The sequence below is a fragment of the Nilaparvata lugens genome, chromosome 2, assembly GCF_014356525.2.
Source record: "Nilaparvata lugens isolate BPH chromosome 2, ASM1435652v1, whole genome shotgun sequence".
In the NCBI taxonomy this organism is placed as follows: Eukaryota; Metazoa; Arthropoda; class Insecta; order Hemiptera; family Delphacidae; genus Nilaparvata; species Nilaparvata lugens.
The window spans coordinates 42,643,873-42,669,751 of record NC_052505.1 but is presented as its reverse complement, the minus strand read 5'-3'; the positions used below and the strand labels follow the sequence as shown (position 1 = coordinate 42,669,751).

The 25,879-nt window shown below is 33.8% G+C and overlaps 1 protein-coding gene across 3 annotated transcripts in view; it reads left to right on the top strand.

Moving 5' to 3' along the window:
* Positions 1-7,779: 7,779 nt before the first annotated feature.
* Positions 7,780-25,879, top strand: part of LOC111044633 (protein Wnt-4) — a 79,393-nt gene continuing 61,293 nt past the window's right edge. The window contains exon 1 of one of the 3 annotated variants that reach the window (XM_022329832.2): positions 7,780-8,410. In XM_022329832.2, the coding sequence (XP_022185524.2) occupies positions 8,376-8,410 (35 nt within the window). In that variant the 5' untranslated portion in view covers positions 7,780-8,375. Of the gene's footprint in view, positions 8,424-25,879 lie in introns of all 3 variants that reach the window. The other 2 variants (XM_022329833.2, XM_039421256.1) reach the window with 2 other exon arrangements.

The window sequence follows — 25,879 nt, the reverse complement described above, 5'->3', positions numbered from 1 at the left end:
ACAACCGAAACGTATAATGTAATACATATAAATTCGTGTTTGTTAGGAACCAACATTTTTTCTCATACTAGACCATCAATTGTCTTAATTTGATAATTTAAAGCAATTGTCAAATAAAATGTAAGAAAAATGTTCCTTCACACAATCCTGTTCAAATAAATAATACATAGACTATATATTTAATTGATTGTTATGCAAGTGTTTCATTCTTAGGCTAAAAACGCTTTAAGATGCTCAAAAACAAAGTTAGTTTATCAAAACAATTCCCCGACCCTTTCTGTTGGGAGGTATTCCATAAATTTCATATGATATTGTCTATACATCTAAAGATATTGCAAAGGTCTCTGGCCAATGACCAATTTTTTTAGTTATCTACTTTTGCTTTAGAAATCAGTTGAGGAGTGATTCCAAATTAAAAAAGATTATATTGCTGTGTTGAAATCTTGAAAGGATAATGATGCAAGTTAATGAGGAATGTAATATACGTTTGAAATGATACGTTATGATGGTCGGGAATTTTAGCTCTGTGTTCTTGAAACATAATACAAATTTAATGTCAAGGTAGGTGGAAAGTGTAGCTATACAGCACTCAACATTATTGCGTAGGATAGAATCCAAATCGATGATTCCCATGTAGGTACCACAATAAGAACAAGTAGTCTCCGTTCAAAAATCAAATCTCACAAGAAGCAAACAAAATATCCGGGCTCAATGGAAAGTACTTGAGGAAACTGCTTCTCATTGAATATAACAAAAGGGGATGGAACCTCTTTATCAGTTCTGCTCGAATAGTCAAGAATGGCCCTTTATAGAATTGGTTCATATTTTTGGACCTGCCAGATATCCGCCTCATAGATAACTTAGCTACTGAAGCCATGCTACATGATGATTCTATTAAAAATGTTGTCCGTTATCACAGAACTTATGAGCTGTATTGATTCCAAAGAAAATTTATATTATTCTACGGAACATTATACACATTAAACAAGGACTAGAATATACCCTAGATATTGCATTTGTTGTTGCTATTATACTTGATGTATTTGATGTACTTCCGAATTAGTGTTACACGCGTAGGCCTATAAGATAGGTCATACAATGCATTCCAATTAGGAAGTTCAATCAATTGGATTAGAGTGGGAAGGATGGTTCTATTTTTGTTTTACGATATAATAAACTAAAGTATGGAAATGCATAAGCGGGAAGCGGAAGAATGCAGCCGCATGCGATATTACTACAATATTTCAAATATTGCGATATTTCAAAACGTGAACTATGCAGGCCTATTATTATTATCATCAAATCAATTCTGATCTCTCAAGCTATTTTATAGTTTATAGTATGATCTATTCATTATATAATATCAAATTTCATTATTTTTGTACGAGTATTAATTTGTGGGTAGGTTATGTTGTTGAAGTTGAAGTTATAATCTTGTAGAGAACTTGTGTTACTGGATTATGAAGTGGATGTGCTCTACTACGCGTATGTTATTGAATTGCACTATTGATATTATGTTAATCCAGAGTTATAGGTGAAAATGTTAAGCTTATACATTCTATTCAGTAGGCTACATATTATAAAGTATAATATTTTCCAAAAGCCTTAGAATATAAAATTGTATATAATAATAATGAATGTTATATTCTATTGAGGAATCCTCCTCTACTCAGAAATAGTTGCAGTCATTTTGGAATAGATAGCCTAAAGGGTATTTTATTCTATGAGTGCACTGCACATCCATCCTATTTTAGTATCAGAGAGATTTGTGCGTAACTCAACATGGACTACACACGCGATGTGTACGGTAGGCCTATGAATAGACTGCACATAATTAGGCACAGACTAATAATTTTGTAACGCCAATTATATGATTTCAAATTTAGTCATACAAAAACTTCATCCTTCATATTTTTAAACTCTACAGTACCAGACTTCTCTTATTAAATGTAGTAGTCGAATTATCAACAAAAGTCTATTGCATAAAAAAAAGAGTTCAACAACTAACCACATAGTTTTCTCCGTATTTTTCAGTTTGTTATCAATCTCGCGCCTGTTTTGAGTATTGATTTCTATCTGTAGCTAGAAAATAAATGTTATTATTCAAATAACTTAGTTGAATTATGTGTAGAGCTCTTGGTATGTTACTCCCATTTCTCAGGAGAGATATGTAGGCTAGTACGGTACTTCTACACCACTAACTTTTATTGTGTGTATTTGAAAATTACTCTACTGTGTGGTTCAATATCACTTGATTGTTAGATGTAATTTAACCTTAGTGATCCCTAAACTCTCACTTTCAAGTCCATAGTCAAGTCTATAAAATGTTCTAGTGTCATGGAAACTTTTCTTTACAATAATTGATAATAATTTGTGTTATATGGATAGAAGCCTTCTCATTTATTCGTTAGTTCAACTTATGCGATATAATTATTGCTTGGAGGATGAAGTTGAACATTTCAATTTCCAAACTTGCTCTAATATTTCAGTATTGGATAAACAGGATAAGACGAGCAAATGTATTTCGTTCATCAAAGTCAAACTGCGTAGAATACCCAATGAGAAAAAACATACACATGTTAAAAATGTCTTCCATTCCTGAATTTGGTCCCTGAAATTCTGTCCGAAAACATGTTTTTTTTCTGTTGTTGGATCGTTTTCGCTGTCACCAAACAATCCCTGAACCCTGAGTTTTGAGCCATGAATGTTGTTATCAATGAATCCAGAAATCTAATCAATGATTCCATAGAAGTTATTCTTTTGAAAATAACTATTGTTCTCATCTTTGGTGCAAGCATGAGTTACAACAGTTTACAATACCTAATTCTTGTTTTCAGTTTCATCGAAACTCATCCCGTTATTCTATGAATTACACTTTTACCTTTTCACGGAAACAAAAGAAAGGCTACATGAGCACGCATTCCACAAAATCATTTCCCTTTTTGTTTTGTTCCATCCTTCGACGACAGTCGATAATGATTCCTATATAATTTATATTCATTACTATCAAAAACGTTAGGCTTATCTTTGAAGATTATATTACTCAATTATTTTGTCAAGTACGGTTTTCTCTTGTTTCCTGTCTTTTTCAAAATTCAATTGTGCAATAATTATGAAGACCTCATTACAATTCCATTTCGCTCCATTTAGGTTTTTATGTTCACCAGGGACAATTCAATTTTTGAAGCCCTGCAACATATTGGCAAATGGGCATTGTTCTTTCTGAATGAACAACCCTTGTGATCATGGGAGCGCGAAAACTCCCATTAGGATTTTGAATAAACACACTTGTACTGAAACAATAGAATTCAAATTAGCTACAATTGCGTTTGAAGTTTTTCAAGCATGCGGTTGTATTGAAGCATGTATGGAACAAACAAAAGCAGTTATGAAATGACTGTATTATTCATTATCATTGATGATAGCTTCAATTTCCTTTCAGTATTCATAGATGTTTGTTCATTAATTGAGTTTGTTTACCCATCCAAATAGTACAACGTACCTGGCCGATTTACTGTCTCGTTTTCGCCTTCTGCGTTATTTGAAGAGAACCAAGTTCTATTCAGTTGGAAGAAATCTATTTTGCAAAGTCATTGTGAAATTACCTGTCTCTGCAGCACTTCAATTCAAAATGTACCTGCAGCCTTTTTCATGATAATTTATTATTTTCAAAAAATTGGTAATGTGAAATAGTTTTGGACGTGATTCTTCAATGCCTTTGCCTGATTATAGTAATTGTACATTATAAAATAAAGGAATAAGAATAAATATTGTTTTATTTCTAAATATGAAACTACACACTGTACAAAATGTTTATTAGCGACAGCTCAAAGACGATTTTTTTCTAGATTAGTAAAGCTTTTTCAAAATTTGATCTTTCTCATTGATGGTTGAGAAACCTGTACCATTCATTCATCATTACCGAATCCAGAATTACAAAAACTTGAATTCCATGATGCAATATTTTGAAATATCACTGCTATAGAAGTCAATTGTAATTGAGCAAACGTAGAGAGCTCTTACTGATTATTAGAGCCTCGAGTCGTCCGTTTTTGGCATTTTGTGTATGTAATGTACGTATTTATTGGGTTTGTTTGATCGTTCGAATATTACTTTTGATTGTTTTCATCAACCTCCAAATTTTCAACTCATTTTTCATACTATTTGAACCATTATATAGATGAAGTTCGTTGGCCAGAGCATATCATGAAGGATAGGCAGTTTGTTTGATAACTCCCAAAACAAAATAAAAAATCTGGTGTGGCGCACTCACACAACTTTCCTTGCCGTTATGAAAATTGATCACCTAACGCTAGTGTTCCCGCGCATCTCAAGTCTACTATTCAAAGATTTGAGCCAGCTGGTGACAGGGCAATAACGCTGGAGACACACATGAGGTCTGCTATCTCTTCATAGTGAATGATTTAATAGAATCAACAATAATTTGCAATTGAATAATCACATTTTCTCGAATTTGAAGCTTATTTTCAATTTTAGGTGAAAATGTTACTGAACATTAATTGTAGAGATTTTCATGCTCAATCTACTCCTCTTGATTTTTTTTGTTTCAATTGTATCTGAAGCCTGATAATTGGGAATCTAAAATCAATCTTTGCATAGATGGGGTGCTCCTGAAATTTTTACAGATATGGGACTTGTGGCAGTTGATAGAGCTTATCGATGACTATTTTAGGTATGAATTTGATCAAAATCGTTGGAGCCGTTTCCGAGAAAATCACGAAAAACCCTGTTTTTGACAACATTTTCGCCATTTTAGCCGCCATCTTGAATTGCATTTGGTCGAAATTGTTCGTGTCTGATCCTTATAGTGAAAGGACCTTAAGTTCCAAATTTCAAGTCATTCCGTTAATTGGGAGATGAGATATCGTGTACACAGACGCACATACACTCATACACACACACACACACACACACACACACACACACACACACACACACACACACACACACCACACACACACACACACACACACACACACACACACACACACACACACACATACAGACCAATACCCAAAAACCAGTTTTTTGGACTCAGGGGACCTTGAAACGTATAGAAATTTAGAAATTGGGGTACCTTAATTTTTTCGGAAAGCAATACTTTCCTTACCTATGGTAATAGGGCAAGGAAAGTAACAGTCAGCTGGACGTTAAATCACTCCTATTTTCAATGATCTTTCAATGTTATCAAGAATCAAGAATTTTATTGGCCATAAAACAATATTACAAACATGTAAGCAATAGGCTTCGTCAATAATGAGTTTAATGAGTAAAAAAATACCACAAGTTGGACTATAAAAACGATCAAATTTACACATACACATTGAAATATTCAGGTACTCATTAACAGAATAGAAAGCTTCAGACTTGAGCCATTTATCAACAGCAATACAAAACGTTTTCAATGGTAACTGCTTAACATTATCTGGTAGTAAATTAAACATGCAAATTGTAGTCTCAAAAAAACCAAGTAGTGAGTCAATTCCGTTGACCAACGAACAAGATTTGTATATTGATTCAAAGAAAATGTGTTGAAAAGTTAATTCATGAAAACAGTGAAACGTAATCATCGACAGGGCCACCCAAAGGGCGATCGCCCCGGGCGCCACGGCTAGGGGGGCGCCGCGGTCTTATAAGGATTACCGCCTCGACATTATTGGAGCAAGTACCTTTATTTCACCTTGTATTTCTTGTATAACCAGTATCGAAAAATCTTTCTACATCGAATTGGATGTCCTTCTCATCACTTTGGGTACTGCATCCTGCCGACATCGGGCGTCAACAAAGTTTGTCTGTATAGCGACTCTATAATCGTCTGCAGAAACCAGCGCTATCTAAAGTCGAGCTTTGAAGCACTGATTATCGAATATTGAGGTCCATCTCCCGTCTCCGGACGCCGCTACTCCTGTTGAGATCTTTGTCCGCCGCTACCATCGTTGCTTCTTCGGGTTCACCACGTTCGCAGTCTTTGCCTCCCTGGCTCCTCCCGGGCCTTTCCAGTCATTGAGTGAGCCTGTACGCGTCCACTGTTCCTGCAACATGCAGGTCGTCATTGGTCGCTTTATTGTCCCAAGCTGGGTGAGTGTGCGGGGTGATAAACTTCGTATCTTATACTCTTTTCTTACCTTGTATTCTGCAGGCTAAAGCCTACTTAATTTTAAATTTCCGTTGATATTCTAAATTGAAAATACTTTTTATAGTTGGGTGTTATTTTAAACCTTACAGCGCCATCCATACTGGAGGGGGGGCGCATATCAAAATCTCTCCCCGGGCGCCTATTAACCTCGGGGGGGGGGCTACATTGAACATACATACAAAAAAACCCACAAACGACTCTAGGCTCTAGTTATGAGTAAGAGCTCGCTACGTTCGTTTAATTGAATGTTTGCGCTTTCTAGTAGTGGATAGTGGAGCAGTACCGTAGTCCTAACTCCGCCTAATAAAGAATTTTTTCATTTCACTATGTTTTCACCCCAATTTAACGTTGAAATAGTTGGTTGGAGTGATTGTCATTGCGGCATTTCTACACTCTTGAAAAGGGAATTTGAACTCTAAGTACCGGTTGCACAAGAGCCAGTTAAATTTTAATCGTGATTAATTCCACGATAACGAATCTGAGAAGCCGTCTTTTCAAAACGCCTTCTCGTGAAATTCTGGCCTGAAAATTTGGAAACTTTCAATAAATGAATAATATTTACTTACAATGTGACAGTCCTTGTGAAAAATACTATCTATATCAGTTTCCTATCATCGATAGTCCTTTTGGAATCCATTTTATTCAAAATAGATCTGGATTTATGATTATCATAATGATTAATGGATAAATCACAGGCTACACGCTCTATCACTGTAAATCGACGTACAAAGAAAAATCAAAATATTAAAAATAAAAATATATATACCAAAGACAATACCATAGTAGGCAAAGTTGAGCATTATCTTCGATAAAAATAGTATATTAGTTAATAATATCAGGGACCGAGCGTCGCTCTGGAGTACAAAAGCATAAAAAATGTATTACGAAAGAAGAAATTATAATAACAATCATACAGAAATGTTCTATCTAATCACAGTAAATTGAGATTAATTCCCAAAGGGAAGGCAAAAATTTCCCTCACAAAGGCCCAGTTGCACAAAAGCCGGTTAAATTTTAATCCTGATTAACTTCACGTGAACCAAATCAGAGAAGACCATTTCAAAAAGATGGATCCACTGGAATTAATCAGGCCCCTGTTTCATAAAAACTTAGAAGTCCTGTAATACAGGAACAGCTGATTTTATCGGCTATATTGAGCATGTAATTGGAATGGTGATTCTCCTGTATTACATGACTTATAAGTATTATGAAACAGGGCCCAGGATTGAGAGTAACCCGGCTTTTTTGCAACCGGCACTAAGTACCTGATTGAATGATTACAAAAGTTCAACAGCTGAGTCATAATTTTGACACAGTCCACCACACATGAACTCTCTCACTCACTTCCATCACCAACAGACGACGAAATTATTATCAGCTGTTTTTCCAAGGATGATTAATAATTATCCTTTTAATGTCTTTCAGCGAGCTTTCCAAGGGATGAGACCTAGTTCAATCGAATCTTTATATTATAAACCTAATGGTTAGAATGCAAACAGTACAGTGCGTCTTATCGCTTTTAGTTCCCCCCCCACGCGCTCTCTCTCTACCTAGCTCTGTCTATCTCCGAGGAGGAGGAGAAGGGTGCTATCTCCCGGCAGAGCTGGCTGAGACCCTCAGTCTTCGTTAAAACCGCAACGTTACAACCGCATCAAGTAAGTTAATCCGCTTTATGTATTTTTCCTCAGTCCTCTGTATTTTGTTAACCCCTCAGAGCTACCCCACGTTGTTGATATGGTCCAAAACCGTGCCAGATGTAATCAGTGTTCCTATTAATTTACAGTTTACTGATAAACTTTTCTCGTTTATTGTAATTGTGAATTGTATCCTTACCAAAAATTTATTCATCCAAGTTCTAATTTTGTTCTTACTAATTTGATCTTTTATTTGAGTGTCAAGTGTTCAAATTCGCGAGTGTGATTGTGAAATAGTTATTGCATTTCTATTATTTTGTCGTATTTCTCTCAAAGTCTGTAATTCCAAAACGTGATTCATTCTTCAAGCCAAAACGTGCAATATCATTGTCTGTGAAACGCTTATCGTTTATCCTTATCGCTTCTGAGATTGTTCTTTCCAACTTCCAATCGGTTTGGTTCGGTACACGCACGCGCCTAGAGAGAGCACGAATAGGAGCAGCAACTGTCAGCTGGCAAGCGGTGCTAGCGCCACGTTCACCTGGAGAGAGAACGAATAGGAGCAACATCAACCTGCGCAGACTATGCAGCCTTCACCTGTACAGGTTAGAGAGAGAGAGTGAGTAAGACAGGTGAGAGGACACCAAATTCTACCCCATTCAATTCACACTGTACTGCTCACCCCACAGCCCAACAGCTGTTGTAATAATATTATTGTTATAACCTCCAAGCGTTCATTGTTCACCATTTCGCAATGACAGATCATCCAGAAACTAGCTTAACAGAGTCGAAAATTAACGTATCTGTCCTAAATCAAACAACAATGGACAGTTCTAAGAGTGTCATTTAATACAAATTGCTCTCCAATAAGCGATTACGACTTATTCAAAAAATAGAATTCACTTTGAAAAATATTCAAGGTGAAATTTCTCAACCCATGATCACTAAAATTGAAAATGATTTAGTCTTTTCGAGAATATTAGTGAACAAATTTTTGAATTATCAGTTATTTATGACATCCAAGATGCTTCCCTGCATGAAATTCAATCAAAGTACGACGAATTGTATCCACGTTTCATTCAAATGTCAAAACCGCAAACTCCTGTAACCCCCACTCACTGTTAGTAAATCTAATATTCAGTTACTGCGAATTCCACTCACATTCTGCACTCTGATTATTCAGCTTTGCTGAATCAATAGTACTGTAAAATTCTAATGTGGATATTAGAGTTTTGCAGTGAATCTTCTCGAAGTTTTAAGATGGCTCTCAAAAACTTTTTAATCGATTTTTGTAACCTTCCTATCAGAGAATTTGTTAATTGAATAATACAGTATATTCAACTCGAATCGTAGAATCCATCAGTAAATATTGATGTTCACTTGAAGTCACCTGAATGAGCAATTGAAAAGTACAAAATAGTTGGTTGGAGAGATTGTCAAACAAACTTTGTCTGTTTCCCTCTTCTTGAAACTCCTGGAATATTCACTCCTCTACTTGAAAAAAGTGTTTTCTTTCATCATCTACAATATTAAAAATTTAGTATAATTTGTAATTTTTATGTTGTGGATTGTTGCTACTGAAAAACAGGTTCTGAATTCAAGTGATTAGCTATAGAATATACTTCACGGTAAAATAACTTACACTTTTTCGCCAAAATAATCTTGAATGCTTAGAGTGCTACGAAAACAGATTCATTCCATAATTTTTTAAAGTTCCAAAAAATGTCATCCTTCTTCAAATCACAATATCGGGGCACCGAGCTTCGCTCGTTATTTATTTATTGACTTTTGATAAACCGAACACACTTCTTTAAAATGATTGGGGAAGGACTAACAGGCACATCCCAAAATTGTTTCCTCCCCGAATTTTGATTTATACACTATAAATAGTCCAGATTATGTTCCATACACTTGAATTCAGGTTCAATTTTCTGTTCAAACATTTGAAAACAAAAAATTTATAATTTATATTATTTACAATCCAAATTGAAAAACAAAATAACACTCACTAATCACTTAATATTGTCAAATAATGATCAACTTTAAAATTATAATATACTCTAGTTTAGGAGGATTATCATGACCGACATGTCAAAAAATCAGATTTCGTTGATCAAGTCGATTAAATTGTCTAGCTAGATAAAATTTCTCGCTGATTGATTATGATTTACACAGCTGGAAATAATTCTGTCTCTCTCCCACACAGGCACACGCATCTTCTGTTATCGAGAGACAATAAAATTATCATCTGTTTTCAAAGGATGAATTTATCCTTTCAATATCGTTCAGCGAGTTTTCCCAAGGATGAGACCTAGTGCAATCGAATTTTTATATCATAAACCTACTATGTTCCAAATTTCGTAAAAATCGTTAGAGCCGTTTTCGAGATCCGTTGAACATAAATAACCAGATATAAAAATAACCAGATATAAATATACAGAAATTGCTCGCTTAATATAATAGGATATAAAAATAACCAGATATAAATATACAGAGATTGCTCGCTTAAGGCTGTGCAAAGGCTAAAAATAAACTTTTTACTCGTGATATTTTTCAAAGTTTTTTGATTTGTAGCCTATATTATCAAGCTATCAAAATGAAAACGTTTTCTCAACAATACCATGGAGAATCCATCCTCTGAATCTCATGGATTTATATAGTACCGAATTTGAAATGCTCTGTCCCAAAAATTTAAACTTTAGACGCTCATATCTCAAAAAGTAATGATCGGGAAAAAAAATGTTTTCCTGAGAAAACTTTTTCGTTTTGATAGCTTGATGATATACAAATCGAAAAACTTTGAAAGATATCACGAGTAAAAAGTTTATTTTTAGCCTTTGCACAGCCTTAATATAATAGGATACAGAAGTTCTTCTAATCAACACTGAATTAAGTAACAACTTGAGAATAATCTAGTAGTTACTTGTTTTATTATATCTAGCCTTTTTAGTTGAATGTGGAGAAATGAGTTCATACGAGTAAGAATACATCAAAAATGTTAAAACTGAATGTTTCTCAAATGTAGCTGAAAATACTTCCCATTGTTCTCCTCCCTTATTGTTTGCAAATACTTCTCTTCTACAGTCTCACTGTTTTTAGTCCATTGTCATACTAATTCAGTCTTAAGTAAAGCAAAAATACAGAGAAATTATTCATGTCGAAATATTATTTAGTTGTTAGATGTCATGTCAGCTTCATGAAGCCAATCAAAGTCATTTTGGCATAGAATGCTAACCTAAATTCGTGTTTCATTGAAATTCTGAATATTCATCGTCATTAGTTGTTTGTAAAACATTCTAGCTCACTAGAGAGGAACGTCAATGCCAAAAAATCGTTAGACTTGCAAGCTGTAGGTAAGTGGAAGTAAGAGTCGACTAAGGTTTGCGCTCACAATGATAGAGCTCATTGTAGAGCTCATTGATAAGATCATTGTAGAGCTCCCGTTTGAGACTCACGATTAGAGTCTGTCAATCAGGACTTGACCAGCAAAAAGACCCGCCTCGACCTTTCAAAGCTTTTCATTTTTCGAGAGGCAATTCAAACAAGATCAGCTGTCAATCAATAATAAGAACAGTCATATTATAATGGACCGATTCAACATAAGAGCAATGTTTTTAAACGTTTGAGAAATTTACTCCATCCCACTTGGAATGAGCAAATGCCAGTCAACTAAAAGAGCAGTTGATTCGCAAAGCATACAAACCAACCCTCCTTACATCAATCAGTTATACAGTACTTCAAGTACTACTGAAGAGTAGCATATCACTATTTTCCTGTGCAGATGGTAAGAAAGGGGATTTGTCTCTCCAATCAAGTCATAGAATAGTTTGAAAGAATATATCTGTTAATAATTAATAAATTCAATCCTTGTTTATATTTCATTTCATGGATAGAAATGAGTATGTTATCATTGTCGAAATATATTATAAAAATAAATTTCATCGTTATTGAATTGGTTATGGATTGAATTAGGGTTGAGATTCATATTATTGGTAAAACTGTAGGCTATTTTATTTAATGCTATATGAATTTGTTACACCGGTCAATAAAATAATTGATGGATTTTTATTCTTTTTCTCTTGTTTGGTGATTAGCCTTTTCATGCTTTGAATTTTTAGTCTCCAGGATTCTCAGTTGAACGTAAACGCAACCTGTACAGAAAAATCGTGAAAAGTTTGTCATATTCTGTAAACTGTCTGTATTCGGTGTTGTATTAAAGGCGTCCTGAAATTAAATAATGCATTATATCAGTTTGAAAAGTAAAACCTAGATGACTTTCCATTGTGTTTGATTCTGTATAAGGTAATATTCACTTCTAGAAGTTTCTCAGCCACTTAGAATCGTCATGACCATTTCAAATGTGAAAAACCCTTTTTCAAACTATTGCAGAGGAAAACCCACGTCAACCTTGACTTTTTCAACATGGAACATCAGACTATTTTCGTCGTCACTATGTATGAAAAAATATATCGGTCCAGGGTAGATGGTGCCATTTAAAGCTGTAAAGCCGCTTTACATTATTTTAATCACAGTACATTAAATCCACTTACAGTTCCTGCTGTGTTCGGAAATTAGAGAATGCATTCTGAAAGGAACGGTAAAATTCATTCTGAATAAGGATCAATGCGAAGAGACCTTAGTCTCTGACTAGACTTAGTAGGAGATGAGAGAATATAATGTTCTCTCTAATATGAGAGAATCTTTTATATTGGTGATATATCTACATTTTGAAAAAAGTATCTTGAATAAAACTTTGATATAATTATATTGTACCTACGCAAAGCAGCCAATTTACGAAATATATTTCTAATGACTGCATATCGTGCTTATTATCAAAATTAATAATATTGATTATTTGAATTACTACTCAGCTACTCAAATAGTCAATGACATTTTATTCAGTTAAAGTACACTTTATCTACAGTTTCAAATAGTTAACGTTATTATAATGTAATAAACTATTATGTATGATCATTTTCGTCTGTCTTTTAAAACATGCAAACAAGTCAACATAACCTTAAAATACACTTGGCGCGACTGTATAGTGGATTTATAAGCATGATTTTGGGCATTTAAATTAAGAGCACATTTAGTTATTGGTAGCCTCAACTGACGTAATCTGCCTGTAGGGTTTTCGTCTCTGCAACGGAAAAACCTGTTAGTTGGCGCGCTGTTACCTATCGGCAGAGCAATAGCTAACAGAACGTCTCTGCAACGAAATTGGCCTGTTAAATAGTTAAGTCAGCGCTGTTAACTATGGGCGACGTTATTTGTCAACTCTGCAACCGGGCATAACTTGTAATTATTTTCAGTCAAGTTAGTTTGAATTTTTGATAGCTAAATGAATGAGTTAAGCAAAGTAAGATTAGAGGTAGAAGAAGTGAAATGAGTGACTGGTGTATTTATTATTGTATAATATTAATTTAAAAAAAAAAACAAAGAATTTTGACCAGAATTATTTTATTGCCTTCTGGCATTTTGATTTATCTTGGAAGCAAAGCAGCCAGTATACTAGATATATTTCTGCATATACTCTGCATACTATGCTTATTATTAAAATTAATAATAATTGTTTATTCAAATCTATTAAATTATACAATTTATTGAAAATTGTATTAAATCTTCGTCCAAGCTACTCAAATAGTTAATGATATTTCATTCAGTTTATTTACACTCTATCTGCAGTTTCAAATAGTTAACGGTATTATAATGTAATCAACTATAATTATGTATGATCATTTTCGTCTGTCTTTTAAAACATGCAAACAAGTCAACATAACCTTAAAATACACTTGGCGCGAATGTATAGTTTTTGCACGATTTTGGGCAGTGGCGATTTTGGGCAGCACGATTTTGGGCAGTGGCGTAACGTACACCCCGCTGCCCCCGCGACGAGAGGGGGCCCGGGTCCCTAGGGAGCCCGGGTTAGGGCCCGAAATGATAATTATATATTGCATACTTTAAAAATAAAAATTAAATAATCATGAAGGTAACTTTTGATAAAAAAGCAGAAGTAAAAAGTAACTTGAGGAGTAGTATGAAGCAAGACCGTCTTTCTAATCTTGCTCTGCTAAGCCCGTGAAATAGAACTCGATTGAGTTATCAGAATATTTGCATCTTAAAAAGCAAGACGACAGAATAAATTAAGGCTGTGCCTTTGAGTTGTATGATTTACACTTTTAAGGCTGTGCAAAGGCTAAAAATAAACTTTCTACTAGTGATATTTTTCAAAGCTTTTCGATTTGTATACTATCAAGCTATCAAAATGAAAAAGTTTTCTCAGGAAAACATTTTTTTCCGATCATTACTTTTTGAGATATGAGCGCCTAAAGTTTAAATGTTTGGGACAGAACATTTCAAGTTCGGTAAGAGATAAATCCATGAGATTTACAGGATAGATTCTTCATGGTATTGCTGATCTTATAAAACAAAAATTTTCCGAAAATATCAATTTTTGAGAAAGTTATTCAATTTACCAGAAATGACCGAAAATAACTCAACTAAAAGTTATTTTTGGTAATTTTTAGTAAATTAAATAACTTCATCAAAAATTGATATTCTCAGAAAATTTTTATTTTACTAGATCAACAATACCATGAAGAATCAATTCTCCAAATCTCATGGATTTATCTCTCACCGAATTTGAAATGTTCTGTCCCAAACATTTAAACTTTAGGCGTTCATATCTCAAAAAGTAATGATCGAAAAAAATGTTTCCCTGATAAAACTTATTCATTTTGATAGCTTGATGATATACAAATCGAAAAACTTTGAAAAATATCACCAGTAGAAAGTTTATTTTTAGCCTTTGCACAGCCTTAAAAGTGTAAATCATACAACTCAAAGGTAGGCTACTATTCCTTCTGAACATTTTTTTCAAATCAATAAAATAAATAATATTATCAATCGAACTCTAATTTAAAACCTTGAAAAATTTCAACTTCTTTACTAAAACCTGAAACTTAAACTTCTTCAACAAGAAATCAGAATACATCAGAATGTGAGAAAATAGACATGTGGGAAAAAGAACCAAAGTGCTACAGTGCCCAGAAAGCAGTGATTGCAGAACTTGGAGGCTTGTAGGAGACATAAAATCAAAGGTTTTTATAAATTATCTTTATTATTTCAATAAATGTATTTATTTATTTGACTTGAATTGTAGAATTCAATCGAGAACAAGTTTTATTTTTTTAACTATATGTAATTTACTCATGAAAGATGTACATTCACATTAGAGTTTAATGCTTGGGATTAAGTGAGAAGGGGGCTGGAGAAAGGTGGTATGATTTTAGAAGAAGGGCCCAGAATTTTTTTTGGGGGGGAGCCCGGTTTGGAAACGTTATGCCACTGATTTTGGGCATTTGAATTAAGAGCACATTTAGTTCTTGGTAGCCTCAGATGACGTCATCTGCCTGTAGGGTTTTCGTCTCTGCAACGAAAAAACCTGTTTGTTGGCGCGCTGTTACCTGTCGGCAGAGCAGTAGCTAACATAACGTCTCTGCAACGAAATTGGCCTGTTCAATAGTTAAGTCCGCGCTGTTAACTATGGGCGACGTTATTTGTCGACTCTGCAACCGGGCATAGTCTACACCTGTTTAATAGTTTTCATTTCAATTTACAATTCATTCCTATTACATGAATAAATTTATATCACTAATTGATTATTAATTTCAAACATTTATCAATCACAGTTATTGAAAATCTGGTGTGGCGCACTCACACAACTTTCCTTGCCGTTATGAAAATTGATCACCTGACGCTAGTGTTCAGTCGCCAGCTGCTGACAGGACAATAACGCTGGATACATACGAGGTCTGCTATCTCTTCATAGTGAATCATTTAATAACAGTTTGCAATTGGATAATTACATTTTCTCGAACTTCGAGCTTATTTTCAATTTTAGGTGAAAATGTTACTAGAAATAAATTGTAGAGATTTTCGTGCTGAATCTTTTCCACTCGAAATTTTTTGTTTAAATTGTATCTGAAGCCTGATAATTGGGAATCTAAAATCGAACTTTGCATAGATGGGGCGAAGCTTCTAAAATTATTACAGATATGGGACTTGTGGCAGTTGATAGAGCTTATCAATGACTATTCTAGGTATAAATTTGATCAAAATCGTTGGAGCCGTTTTCGAGAAAATCGCGAAAAACCCTGATTTGACAACATTTTATTTTTAGCCGCCATCTTTTCATCATCGAAATTGTTCGTGTCGGATCCTTATATTGTAAGGACCTTAAGTTCCAAATTTCAAGTCATTCCGTTTATTGGAGATGAGATATCGTATACACAGACGCACATACACTCTCTCTCTCAAACACACACACACACACACACACACACACACACACACACACACACACACACACACACACACACACACACACACACACACACACACACACACATTTCTTGATAATATGCTAGTTTCTAAATTGACATTACGTGGATGGAAATCTGTAATTGAGTATTTGAAGAGTAATATTTGATGATTTTTTGAAAACTAGACTGATATACATTATTTTTAAATGCATCAAAATGTTAATGATTCTCAATTATTACAGGACCACGCAGAGATGAAATATTCACACTTTCGGAAATAGGTATTACATAAAAATAAATTATACCAGCTGCTTTTACAAATATTCTATACACGATTTCAATACAAATCGATACAATTAATAAAAATTCTATTTTTGATAATGATGATGTTATTTTTTAGACTTTCAATCCAAAATTGAATAAACTCGTGCTAATGCTGAATCCCATTACTAGTAACTGGGAAATAAGACATTTTTATATTTTTACTTTTTAAAATTTGTTGAAAACTTAATATTGCTATCCGTTGCGGGAAAAGTGTTTCCTTGTCAGACTAAACAGTTTTAGAAGGCCTCTGGTAATTCCACCCTCCCAATTAAAATTATTGAGTTCCTTAATTTGAAAGTTTCTCGGCCGAGTCTTCTCACATGGGATTATTCCTTCCGATGTAATCCGATATGTTAATCAAGGTATGAAATTTCATATCGGTTTTACGGCTGAGATTGTAATGGCGTTCACCCCGCTCACAGCTGGCTATATCCACCTCCCCTTCTTTAGCTTCATTAATATCTCCATCTTGAAAAAATTGAGATGAAATGATTGACGGAGTGGAAAGAAACACGAACACAGGAATGAAAGGAATAGCGCACCGCGCAAAGCTTCCGCGGCAGTTAGTTTCCTGCTCAATTATTCTTGTAAACAGGACCGCCAAACTTTGTCTCTCCCGCCAATTACACCACAAGTAATAACAGATGCTCCCCTCCCTATCACATCTGACTAACGAGACCTGGCACAAAAATCAACAGTGGCCGATTTTTTTCACTTTGCTTACTCAACTGAATTGCCCAGCTTTATTTACAATTCCTGGTTATTAGAAACATCACAGCGCTCTGTTCTCCATATTTGAATCACCTGAACACGTGTACCCTAGAGAAAGAGAATTTAGTTAATGGCTCAAACTGTGTTCACAACCCTTTCAGAACTCGTCTCTCACTTTTTGCTGACGTATTGCATGTTGAGTTTCCCAATCCCCTTAACACACATATAAGGCCTATTCGTGTCGAAACTGACTCTTACTTCAATTGTTTATATGAATTAGTTGCATATTGACATTTTCCTGTGGTGGTTTACTTTTTTTGCTGAGTATGTATGCTGCAGAAACGAGACCTACCCTACCCTTGATTGTAGGTGATTGATTGATTGAGTACTTTTTTATGTAGATTACAATATATACTGGCTTATACACTTATATACAATAGCTTACAATACAGCGAAATTATAGATGAATTTACATAATATAGACTAAGAAAATAATTATTGAACTGTATAAAAAAGCAATCTGTAATAACTGTAGATAATTATATTATTATGTATCTACATAAATTGGCGGAGCTTTGGACATATCAATGTCCATTCTTCGGAAAGAATATTAAAAATATCCTCCCCACTAACTCTCTACCAAAACGTTAATTTCATTAATTAAACTAAGGATTTATTTATTAATGGAAATATTGTAGAAGTTATAATTAATATGAATGAATGAATGAATTTTATTTGCCAAAAACAAAATACAAAAAAGCTTTACAAAAAATAAATATAAGTATATGCTACTACTTAAACCAAGATACATACATTTATTTAATTAGATATAATGACGAAATGATATCCTTTATATTATAAATAATAGTTATAAAATGAAGATTCAATTTATGTTCACATGCATAAGTACAGTAGGTGAGGCAAAAGGAAGATTCCTTGTGCGCCAGTGTGAGTCGTAAATCAGCTTAATCAGGGATGTAATATATAAACTTGAATTTAGCGTATGAAGTGTTCGAAAATATAATTTATAATATGAAGTTGATTGTTGTATAAAAGTCAACGATTGGAAATAATTCAAGTTCAGCCATGCCTCTATGGCTCTTTTTCTGTGTTTATTATTTCGGAAATTATAAGTGGAAATTCACTTTCTAGTATATTTATGAATTTACTGCTAATGTGGTAGAGTTGCCTTCTAAGAAGAGCTGAGTTGGTTTTATATATTTCATATTTTCTTATTGTATTAGGTCTAAGATTATAATTTATGTCATCGGCTAGAGGGGAACTATGCTCATATTTAAAACTGTAATTTGATGTGCAACTAAGATATAACTCGTATAGTTTTAACATCAAATTCACTGAACAAAATCTTACTATCATAAGTTCTAGGTTTCTTTAAAATTGTCTTTATGATGAATTTTTGTATTAGAAAAAGGTTTTTAATATGGGTATCGAAAGTCCCACCCCAAACTATTAAACCATATCGCATTAGGGATTCTACTAGTGCCGTATATACCTGTTTGCATTCTGAGAAAGATAGTACATTCTTCAATTTATAAAATTTATAAGATAGGTATTTTAGTCTCTTACATAGGAAGTTTACATGGATGTCCCATTTGAGACACTCATCGATCCATATACCAAGATATTTGAGGTTTGATTTCCTATTAATAACAGGGCAGGAACATCTATCAATGTTTGGTTGATTCATTGAAGAACAGTTTGAATGGATTTTTAACTTATATTGATTGTTAGGTTTACCCTCTCTATTTGCTGAAAAGGCTATGTAATTGGTTTTTTCTACATTTAAACTCAAAGCATTAGAGTCCATCCAATTCTTCACAATATTCATATCTTGCTCTGCAACAATGAAAGTATCATTCCAATTATTTTCTGAAAATATAATAACTGAATCATCAGCAAAAGATGAAATTCTCCCATTTTTTAGCGTAATATTCAGCAAATCATTTACATAAAGAATGAAGAAAAATTGGTGAAAGTACAGTTCCCTGGGGCAGGCCGTAAGATGACAGTTTCTCTATACTTTTATTGTTAAAATTTGGAATCTATCGTCCAAGTAACGTCTTATGAACTTTAATGAATGACCTCTGAAACCATACCTCTCCAATTTGTTGCAAATTTTATCATGTGGTATGGTATCGAAAGCCTTCGATAAATCCATGAAGACTGCAAGTGGTTTTTTCTTGGAATTTAACATATCTGTTACATTGTTTACAAAATATACTATCGCATCCTCAGTACTTTTATTAGGTTGGAAACCATATTGGATTTCATTAATAATGTTATTTTTTGTATGAACTTCATTATTCGTTTTTTAAATAATTTTTCAAATATTTTGGCAAGGTTGCTAATTAAGCTTATTGGTCTATAGTTACCTGGATTATTTTTAACCCCTTTTTTTAAGAATCGGTTTAATGTTTGCTATTTTAAATGAATCAGGAAATACAGTGGTTTCAAAACATTTATTTACAATGTAAGAGAGGGGTTCAGCTATTAGATCTGCTATCTGCTTTAGAGTTCTATTATTAATATTATCAGGACCTGGACAAGAATTATTTTTCAGAGTTTTTATAGTTTCTATCACCTCCGGTGGATTTACGGGACTGAGAAAAAAAGATGCATTCAATTCATTGGCTCTCTTATATGGGAAATCTGATGTGGTGGTATTTTGTTCAATTTGAGTAGCCAAGTTTTTACCAACTTGCGAAAAATATCTATTTAATTCAGCTGAATCTATTTCTGGTTCATCATGTTTATTTATTGTATCATCAATGATTTCATTTATGTAATTCCATAGTTTACGTTTATCACTCCTGCATTCCTCTATTTTTGATCGATAATAGTTTGTTTTTGTTTCATCAATTAATCTATTTAATAAATTTTTATATGCTTTAAGATCATGTTTCAGTTTAGTGTTGAAAGGTTCTTTTATTGATCTCTTATATAATTTATCTTTAGTTCTTATTGACTTTATTAGTCCAGAAGTAATCCATGGCTTCAAAGGCTTATATCTGTGTGGCATTTTTATTTCCTGACTAGAATTTTCAATACACTTAGTCAAAACCGAACAGAATATTTTTAGCAAATCGTTAACGTCATTGGATTGATTTTCATAAATACTATCCCATTTTTTATTACTCAATAAATCCTTTAATTTTGTATAGTTGATTATTTTCTTATTGCTTATACAGTTGATTTTTTTATCTTGTTTAAAATTACTAAATCCTAAATGTAAAGTCACTGAGTAATGATCAGTAATATTTGTTTTAAATATGTTTCCTACCGCACTGACAAATACTTTATCAGTTGTTTTAAGAAATATATGGTCTATAGACGACTCTGTTCGATTTGTAACTCTAGTGCTGCCATTTATACAAGATCTAAAACCATTTCCATTTAGAGTATTGATATATGAAGTTTCAATATTATCGTTAGAAGACAAGTTTAAGTTAATGTCTCCTGCTATACAGATGTTATGATTTTGTGGCATTCTCTGGATGTAATCATCAATACTTTCAATGAATCTTATCGCATTCCTATTTGGAGACCTATAGATAGCAACAAAGTTTATATAGTTATCTAGCCCGGTGTTCACAATTACATTGATTGCATTTGCTTCACAGTTATCACAATCTATATTCGTGAAACATAGATCTTCTCTTATATAAACTATTATACCGTCACATTTATTATATTTAGCGTTTTTGTTTACAACTCGATAACCATCAAGATTGAATAGAGTGGGTTCATAATTTTCAAGCCATGTTTCGGCTAGTACTATTATATCATATATTAATTTGAAATTTTCCAGACAATATACAAAGCTGTCAAAGTTTTTACTCAAACTTCGTATGCTCATGACATAAATATTAAAGTATTTTGTATTAACCCCATATCCTTCAGGTGTATAGTTAAAATAATCATAAATTACATTTGAAAGTTCATTATCATTTTCTAGAAGAGAATGCAATTCCAGTAAGCTGTTCATTGTAGATTATTAGATCGATAATAGATACCATTTTATCCGGTTTTTTTATCCACTCGCCTCCTTGTCGTCAGCTGTTGTTACCTCTGTGTTATCGGTTGATAACTCCTTCAGTGACTGGATAGTATAAATAATCACTAGTCGATGCAGGATGCACTGGTAACTTTTATCTCAGCACAGATAGATAGCAGAGCACAGAAACACAGCACTAACAGTTCGGCGTCCGAACTATGACTGATATTTGATTTGATACGACTGACATATGAATATTTAAGAGAAAAAAAACAGAAAATTGATAAAGTGAAATAATTATATAGGTAGATAAGATCAAATTATTGATTAATAAAATGAAGTAGGCTGAAAGTAGATCAGGGTAATCAACTTTCAGTTATATACAGCAGTGGATAATTAAAATAACATGAGTTTATATAATATATATATATATATATATATATATATATATATATATATATATATATATATATTATATATATATATACAATTCATTCTATAACGGGTTTAAAGGTTTATATTGGTGGGATGGGTGAGGGATGGTTGTCATGTGATCGTTCTAGGGCCGGACAGTTTCAGTCATTTGTTCCAAAAGATGTTTTTTTAAAGTCAGGATGAAGCTCGCTCGGCTCTTGATGGACCTGATAGAAACAGGAAGTGCTTTCCATGCACGACAGGCACTGACTAAGAAGGATTTTGTGAAAATAGTAGTTCGATGATTGGGTATCCTTAAAGTACTTTCTCCGGTTCTAGTATGTGAACTAGCAATGTGGGCTGGGGTGATATGATCATGGCTTTGGAGAGAGTAGACGAAACGTAGACAATAATTTTGGCAACGCTGTATTTTATCATTCAGAGTGACTTGCATATCGTTAAGAACAAAATTACAATACATTAAATGTGGGAAGAAGAGAGATTGAACCAATAATAATTTAATGTTTCTAGGGAGGATATCGTGCATTTTCTTCAATGCATGCATGGCTGAGATGTGATGTCTGGTGGCTGTGTGTGGCTGTGATGGGAGGGTGATGGAGAGTCTTTTTTCTCGAAAATATGTACTCTTATGACAGCTAGGTTTGTGAGAAATGTGAGATACGATGATTATAAGAGATGATCCACCATTCTACCTCAACATTCCCTCAACTTTAATTCATGATAAATAAAGAACAAAATTCATTCATTTTACATTCCAACGAAGGATTGAATTTAATTACTTTTAAGTTCAATACTAACATTCCAATCCAATATTATATTCCTACTGTGATCTTCTATGATGGAAGACTGTAATTTACAGTTATCAATAGGTTTATTCCATATGTATAATTATTATTATTATTTCAAATAGTTATAAGCCGAATGTAAGAGTACCCAATTCTATGATTTTTCTGCCCATAATTGAGCAGAAAATTATTGAAGCCATATAAACTCTTTAAAAAACAGTAGTGCGCCGGGTCTTGATGGTTTTGATAGAAGAATTTTAAAAGGCATTAGAGAATTAATTTGTAAACCTGTGGCTCATGTCTTCAATTTGAGTCTATTGACTGGAACATTTTCTAAAGCAATGAAATTAATTTGTGTCAGACCTAACCATAAGGTAGGTGAGCTATCTGGAAAAGTATAATATAATTTCTCCAAACCAATTTCGTTCTCGTAAGGGAATAAGTACGGAATCAGCAGTTCTGGAGTTGAAAAAACTGGTTATCCATAACCTAGAGGAAAAAATGAGTGTTTAGCTGTATTTTTGGTTCTGGCTAAGGCCTTCGACTCTGTGCCATACGATTTATTACTTAAAAAACTTGAAGCTATAGGAATAAGAAATACAAATCTGGAGTGGTTCAATTCCTACCTTAGCAATCGTCAGCAGAGAACAAAAATTGAAAGTCACATGAGTGCAGAAGGATCCATGAAATTTGGAATTCCTCAACGAACAGTTTTGGGCCCAGTTTTATATATTATATTTGCAAATAAGTTGTGCTCCATTCGAATCAGAGGTAGGGTAATAGCATTTGCAGATGACACGACCCTGCTTTTTCAGGGTAGAAACTGGGATGAGGTATTTCAAACAGCAGAAACAGAACTCTCCAGGGTCACCACATGGATGGGGAACAACCTATTAACATTAAATGCAAGGAAAACAAATCTCTTAACCTTTTCTATAACTGATAGCACCAAACCATCAAAGTCATCAATGAAGCTCCATTATTGTAAAGGGGAGAATCGAAACTGTGATTGTCCTCTCATTAAGCGCTCTGATAAAGTTAAATATCTAGCTATAATTGTAGATGATCGATTGAAATGGGATGAGCATATATCGTACACAACTAAGAAAATAAGAAAGCTCATTTATAAGTTCTACCAGCTTCGTCATATAATTAGTAAAGATATGATTAAAATAGTATATTTCTCACTTGCTAGTCACTTCTGAGATATGGACTGTTGGTTTGGGGTGCAGCAAATTACAACTTAATAGTTTCAATTTTTAAAGCTCAGAAACGTATTCTTAAGGTTATGACAAACAGAAACAACCGTTTTCCAACAAGTGAATTGTTCACCGAAAGTAGAGTTCTCAGCGTCAGACAGTTATATGTATTATTTTTGTAATTTATATTCAGAAGAATACAAATTTTACCGATTTAATTTTCCATAGCCACAATACCAGAATTAGAAATCTGAATTTTCTTCTCGTTCCCAGAATGAGCACAGCATTTGGTCAGAGATCTTTACAATATTTAGGTCCTAGAATTTACAATAAAATCCTCAGATCGCAAAGGACGAAATATATATACATAGATTTAAAAGAGCAGTACGGAATTGGTTATATGATACTCATACTGTACTGGCATTTACCAGACCGAGGAGCTCATTGTAAATAGGATATAGGATGAACTAATGTCTCCTTTTTATTCCACCTTTAATAACTAACAAACCTCTATAACTAAAATTACTAATTAAATTTTTTATACATGTTTTAGAAAAGAATATTATGATCACCCCGACACATATTATTATAGTGGGGTATCATAATTAGAACTAAGTTTAGTATTAGCAATTTTGTATGTATAATATAACAATTATGTATATGTTTTGTCAATAAACTCCTCTGGTTGCAATTCATTGGCAATCAGAGAAATTATTATTATTATTATTATATTATTACAACGGGACATTTATCTATTTTCTCACTATTTTTCTTTTCAGTGATTATACCACTGATTTTGGGTAGATAGTTGACATTGAGCTTTTGAAACCCCAAAACACAAACTGTTCGGGTTGGATATTATCAGAGACAAGAAATATAGCTCTTATATACTTATGCTTATCCTTTATCTATGATATTATAATACTCGATCATTCATACATTGCCAGGCACTTGCTCATCTTGCATTTCTCCTTTTTCAAACCCTTGTAAAAGCTTGTAGTAATTTTAGTGAGAAATCTCATTACAGTCGTAATTCAATAAGTTTTAGGTGAGGACGTCAATACGACACTTGGCAGTTATGGGTGCCCAAGTGTGACAGGATGTGTTGAAGTGAGCTCAGCGTGATGTAAGTTATGACCGTTTCGGAAGGTACTAAGGATAAGACGGCAATTGTCTGTTGTTGTGAAGGAGCCGATTTTCGGGGCCGTGTCAAAAGTCGCTGCGCTTTAATAGATTAGTTTTCTTGTGTGCCCGTAAAATTTTACGGTGCTGTCGGTTGACAGGGGATGAGCGTGTCTCCTGTGAGGGCTTGCCTTGCTGCACGCTTCATCAGGACGCCTGGAGGCGACCGACAAACTTGCACGATAGAACAGTGCGCGGCGTTTCTAATAGCGGGGAACTTTTGTGGCGTCGGGTATTGGATTGGTCCGGCAGTCGTAAAGCGCACTTTATTGTCGCATCTGGCCCTGGCTCTGCGGCTTCCCTGTTTTAATGCGCCCCAACTAACAGCTGTTACCAGCGGCAGCGACTTATCGCGCGGCCTTCCGCTGCTACCTTCAATCTCAACACCGGACCATGTTCTCTTTGTCCAGGCCGCTAATGCATGTCACCTTTCTCAATGTTTGGCCCACTATTTGTTGAAAAAGCAGTCCATTCTCAATGTTTGCTTTTAAAGTAGTAGTCCAGTAGGCGTCTATCGTGAACTTTTATTCAATGTGTTCAAATAAGAGTCCTTTGGGTTATAATTGTAAGTTTGATATTACTGTTACGATCATGGGTCTATTTTGTTTTAATCAACCTCGCAATTCACCTGCCATTATTTAATTACTCTCCAGCTCGTTAACTTGGGAAAACATTGTGACAAGAGAAAGTTATTTCTATAGAAAAATATTGTTCCCCGAGAGAGGTTTCTGATTGTCTCATCTTATTTATTGTTAAATTTTTATTATATTCATTGTTACATCATATTCATTTCCGAATCATATTGATAAAAAAGGAGTATTTCAAATTTTAAATTTTATTTATTCAAACTCACAATATTACAATCAGAATCAATAAGAAAAACGAAAATACACAGCTCAGTAAGATAAATAATAATTGATTAAGATTAATAAAATAAATACTGGTATGTTTACAGCTCTACTTGCTAATCAATACTAATGCTGCTACTCAACCTGTAAACCGAATAAACTTGAAAATTCATAATATCAAATGTAATAAAATAGGTTTGAATGATTGTGACTGTCCTAAACTAGAGGACTCTAAAACCGTTAAATACCTGGGAATAATTGTTGA